The sequence below is a fragment of the Calidris pugnax genome, unplaced genomic scaffold (assembly GCF_001431845.1).
Source record: "Calidris pugnax isolate Ruff unplaced genomic scaffold, ASM143184v1 scaffold294, whole genome shotgun sequence".
Taxonomy (NCBI): Eukaryota; Metazoa; Chordata; class Aves; order Charadriiformes; family Scolopacidae; genus Calidris; species Calidris pugnax.
In genome coordinates, this window is record NW_015094505.1 from 658,213 (window position 1) to 662,448 (window position 4,236).

General features: G+C 67.2%; 2 protein-coding genes across 2 annotated transcripts; both read left to right on the plus strand.

The window, feature by feature from the left end:
* Positions 1-198: 198 nt before the first annotated feature.
* Positions 199-1,988, plus strand: GJB1 (gap junction protein beta 1). Its single transcript, XM_014963099.1, has 2 exons — positions 199-321; positions 994-1,988. The coding sequence occupies exon 2, from the start codon at positions 1,006-1,008 to the stop codon at positions 1,840-1,842; it is 837 nt and encodes a 278-aa protein (XP_014818585.1). The 5' UTR covers positions 199-321; positions 994-1,005; the 3' UTR covers positions 1,843-1,988.
* A 414-nt stretch (positions 1,989-2,402) lies between these two features.
* LOC106900868 (gap junction alpha-3 protein-like) lies at positions 2,403-3,902 on the plus strand. The gene has a single exon (XM_014963098.1). It carries the CDS (start codon positions 2,758-2,760, stop codon positions 3,652-3,654), a length of 897 nt encoding a protein of 298 aa, XP_014818584.1. The 5' UTR covers positions 2,403-2,757; the 3' UTR covers positions 3,655-3,902.
* Positions 3,903-4,236: the final 334 nt, after the last annotated feature.

The following is a 4,236-nucleotide window of genomic DNA, read 5'->3' on the forward strand; positions in this document are numbered from 1 at the left end:
CGGCCGTGATTTGGCGCAGGGCAAGGTGGGAGCGGGTGCGGGGCCGGGCAGCGGGCAGGCAGTGCAGCACACAGGCACTTTGTGTTTGGCCGGGGTGGGCGGAAGTCAGGGCGTTGGATCTGAATGCTAAAGTGTGTTGTTCAGGGGCCGATAAAGGCCCCATTGTATGTAAATAGTTTATAAAGCAGCATATGACTTCCAGTGCAGGGCAGTGGCGGATAGAGACGAGGGCAGGCGGAGCAGAGCTCTCCTGCGGGGAGACATGAGACCTTAGAAGGGGCCGTTGGGGGCAGCTCTCGCAGGAACCTTCCTCACCGGCAGGTACGCGCCGCCCCGGGGACCCTCCCCACCGTGGGTGGCCAGAGGGCAGGTCCCGGCCTCCCAGCCCGGTGCTCCGGGTGGGAAGTGGCTACCGGGGCTGCTTGGTGGCCCCCGAGGGGCAGGGGGGTCTGTGGGGTTGCCCCATGCTCCCCAGAGTAGGGTGGCAATGCGTGGCTGCACGGGGCTGGGGGTCCCTGCAGGAGCGGGGCTGGGGGACCCCCCAGCTCGGGGCTCCCCAGCCCCGCTCCTGCAGGGAAAGGGGGGACAAGGGCAGGGAGGTGCTGGTGCAGAGGAGCCCTTGGATGGAGCTCCTCGGCTCCATCCCTGGCCAGAGAGCTGGGTGCAGATTGGGGTCCCTGTGGAGGTGGTGGGAGCTTCACCCACATCCTCCGCAGCAGCTATGGGTCAGGATGCCCGTGCCAGTGTGGGGCGGCAGGGCACGAGCAGCCGGCGCTGCAGGGCTGACCCATCTCCTGCCAAAATGCTGCCCTGAGCCGTGTTGGCAGCGGGGGCCACCCCGCCGTCCGTCCGTCCTGCTGTCCTCCTACTAGGGCCGCGGCAGCTGGTTGCTCCTGGGGTTGCTGCCACCAGGGCTGGAACGCGGTGGCTCTCAGCCAGGGGGACCCTTCCTTCCTGCTCTTAACCCCCGTCTCTCACTGCTCGCTCCTGCAGACGTGAGGAACGATGAACTGGGCTGGCCTCTACACGGTGCTGAGCGGGGTGAACCGCCACTCCACCGCCATCGGGCGCATCTGGCTCTCCGTGATCTTCATCTTCCGGATAATGGTGCTGGTGGTGGCAGCCGAGAGCGTCTGGGGGGATGAGAAATCTGCCTTCACCTGCAACACGCAACAACCCGGCTGCAACAGCGTCTGCTACGACCACTTCTTCCCCATCTCCCACATCCGCCTGTGGGCCCTGCAGCTCATCCTGGTCACCACCCCAGCCCTCCTCGTGGCCATGCACGTGGCCTACCAGCAGCACCAGGAGAAGAAGCTGCTGCTGATGACGGGGCACGGAGACCCCAAGCACATGGAGGAGGTGAAGAAGCACAAGATGCGCATATCAGGTTCGCTGTGGTGGACATACGTCTGCAGCGTGGTCTTCAGGCTGGTCTTTGAGGCCGTGTTCATGTACATCTTCTACATGCTCTACCCGGGCTACCAGATGGTACGGCTGGTCAAGTGCGAGGCTTATCCCTGCCCCAACACCGTCGACTGCTTCATCTCCCGGCCCACCGAGAAGACCATCTTCACCGTCTTCATGCTGGTCACCTCCAGCATCTGCATCGTCCTCAACATGGCGGAGCTGGTCTACCTGGTGGTGCGGGCCTGTGCCCGCCGTGGCCAGCACAACTCCAACCCCACGTCGGGGAAAGGCTCCTTCTACGGCCACAAGCTCTCTGAGTACAAGCAGAACGAGATCAACCAGCTGCTGACAGAGCAGGACGGCTCCCTCAAGGACATGCTGCGCCGCAACCCTGGGCTGCAGGAGAAGGGTGACCGCTGCTCCGCCTGCTAGGGCCAGCGCCGCAGGGGGGCCAGCCCTTGCCCCCTCCCCACGGCCCTGTGCTGTGCCTGCCCCACGGAGAGCATCCCTCAGGCGCCGGTTCGGCCCTCCCGGAGGGCCAGGAGGGCAACTTGGGCCATTAAACCTCCGTTCTCAGGCGCTGCCTCCCTCCTTTCTGCTCTGGCCGGGACGTGCCGGGGGCTGGGGTGCTAGCGTCGGGTGCCCACCCTGCCCCAGGTGAGTGCCACCGGTGGGGGCTGCAGTGCCCGGGCTGGGCTGGGGCTGTGGCCACAGCACCCTGGCAGCCAGCAGGCAGGAGCAGTGACCCCTGGGTGGCATTGAGCAGCGTCCAAGGGCTCGCGCTTCCCCAGCACCAGCCCCTGCAGCCCCTAATATATTTAGAAAAGTGCCCAGACCAAAAATAGAGGGAAAAATTCTCCCCAGTGGCTGTTTCATCTGCCAGTCAGAAGGGAAGCCAATGGGGCACGCAGCTGCCTCGTGCCCCCATGGCCCCGCGCCCGCCGTGGGGTGGACGGAGGGACAGACAGAGCCAGACAGACCCATCTGCACCCTGCTGAGGAGCTGGGGACCAGGAGCTGGGAAGGGACCCCGCAGCGCCCCGGCCAAGGGGAGCTGACGGCGTGGGAGCACCGGGCTCTGCCCCCCGCGCTCGCCAACGGTGAGGGGTCCCCAGGCCGGACGGCCACCGCGGTGTCCCCCACGGCACTCCCAGCGTGGCGGGGCTGCTTTCTGTCGCAGGTCTTTGCCGCCCTCCCCGTGATGGGTTAGGGGGTGCATTGGGCTGCAGGGTGGGGACAGCCCCGGGCCGGGTCCCTGCACACCCCGGGGACGGGATGGCGGCGCAGCGGGTGGTGGGGTGGCCGTGTCTGGAGGGCGGCTGTCTTGCAGGGCACCGCGGCGTGTGCCATGGGGGACTGGAGCCTGCTGGGGCGGCTGCTGGAGAGCGCCCAGGAGCACTCCACGGTGGTGGGGAAGGTCTGGCTCACCGTCCTCTTCGTCTTCCGCATCCTGGTGCTGGGGGCGGCCGCCGAGCGGGTCTGGGGCGATGAGCTGTCTGGCTTCTCCTGCGACACGCAGCAGCCCGGCTGCCAGAACGCCTGCTACGACAGCACCTTCCCCATCTCCCACCTCCGCTTCTGGGTCCTGCAGATCATCTTCGTCTCCACCCCCAGCCTCGTGTACCTGGGCCACATCCTGCACCTGGTGCATCTGGAGGAGAAGGCAGAGCAGCAGGCGGCAGCGGGGGCTGGCGGCGGGGCCGGGCAGCAGCGCCCCGGGCAGCCCCGGCGTCCTGCAGGGGACAGGCAGGGACGGGTCTGCATGCAGGGGGCCATCCTGAGGACGTACGTCTGCAACGTCGTCTTCAAGGCTCTCTTGGAAGTGGGCTTCATTGTGGGCCAGTACGCCTTGTACGGGTTCCAGCTGAAGCCCCTCTACACCTGCAGCCGCTGGCCCTGCCCCAACACTGTCAACTGCTACATCTCCCGGCCCACCGAGAAGACCATCTTCATCCTCTTCATGCTGGGGGTGGCCTGCGTGTCCCTGCTGCTCAACCTGGTGGAGATCTACCACCTGGGTCTCACCAAGTGCCGGCAGGGGCCAGGCTCCAAGTCCCGCATCCTGCCCGGTCCTGGTGTCCCCGCGGGGCCCCGCAGTGCCCACATCACCCTGCCCGTCAGCGGCAGCCCCATGGCTGCTGGCAGAGAGCCCCACGGCCTGGCACCCCTGGGAAAGGCGGGTGCATGGCTGGGGGTGGCCAGTGGGTGCCAAGGGAAGGTGCGAGCAGCAGACCTGGCAGTGTGAACACAGCCTGCTGGGATGCTCAGGGATCAGTGACAGATGCACGGGCAGCCACAGTTGTGGTTCCACCTCTGGGACCTGCCAGGCTCATGCCACGGACCACAGGGCCAGCGCGAGGGGCGGGCATGGCCCTGGGGACACGGCTCGGCTGCTCCCTGCACTCGTAGGAGCGGTGGGGCTGAAAGTAGGGCCGGGTCGGGGCAGGGGTCTGTCAGCGCCGGGGGAGCAAATAAAACGCCCACTGCACCTCACTCGACTCTTGCTCTGCCCCCGGGCACCGCGGCATCGCGCTCCCACCGGTCCGTCCCACGGACACACTGCGTGGCCAGGGCAGGGCCACCACTGGGTTGGGTTGGGCTGCAGCTCTATGGGCAAGGGCCGGGCAGGGCACACCAGGCTGGCACCAGCGGGCACGGTGTCACAGGCCATCGCAGCACGCCAGAGCTGGCAGCGCACCAGGGGCAAGAGAGGGTAGGAGGCAGGCGGGGATGGGCAGGAGCAAGGTGCCCAGCGGCAGTGGGGACACCGTCCCTGCCCTCCTGCCGTGCCCACCCCGCTCAGGGGGGGAAAAGCGGGGGCTGCCAA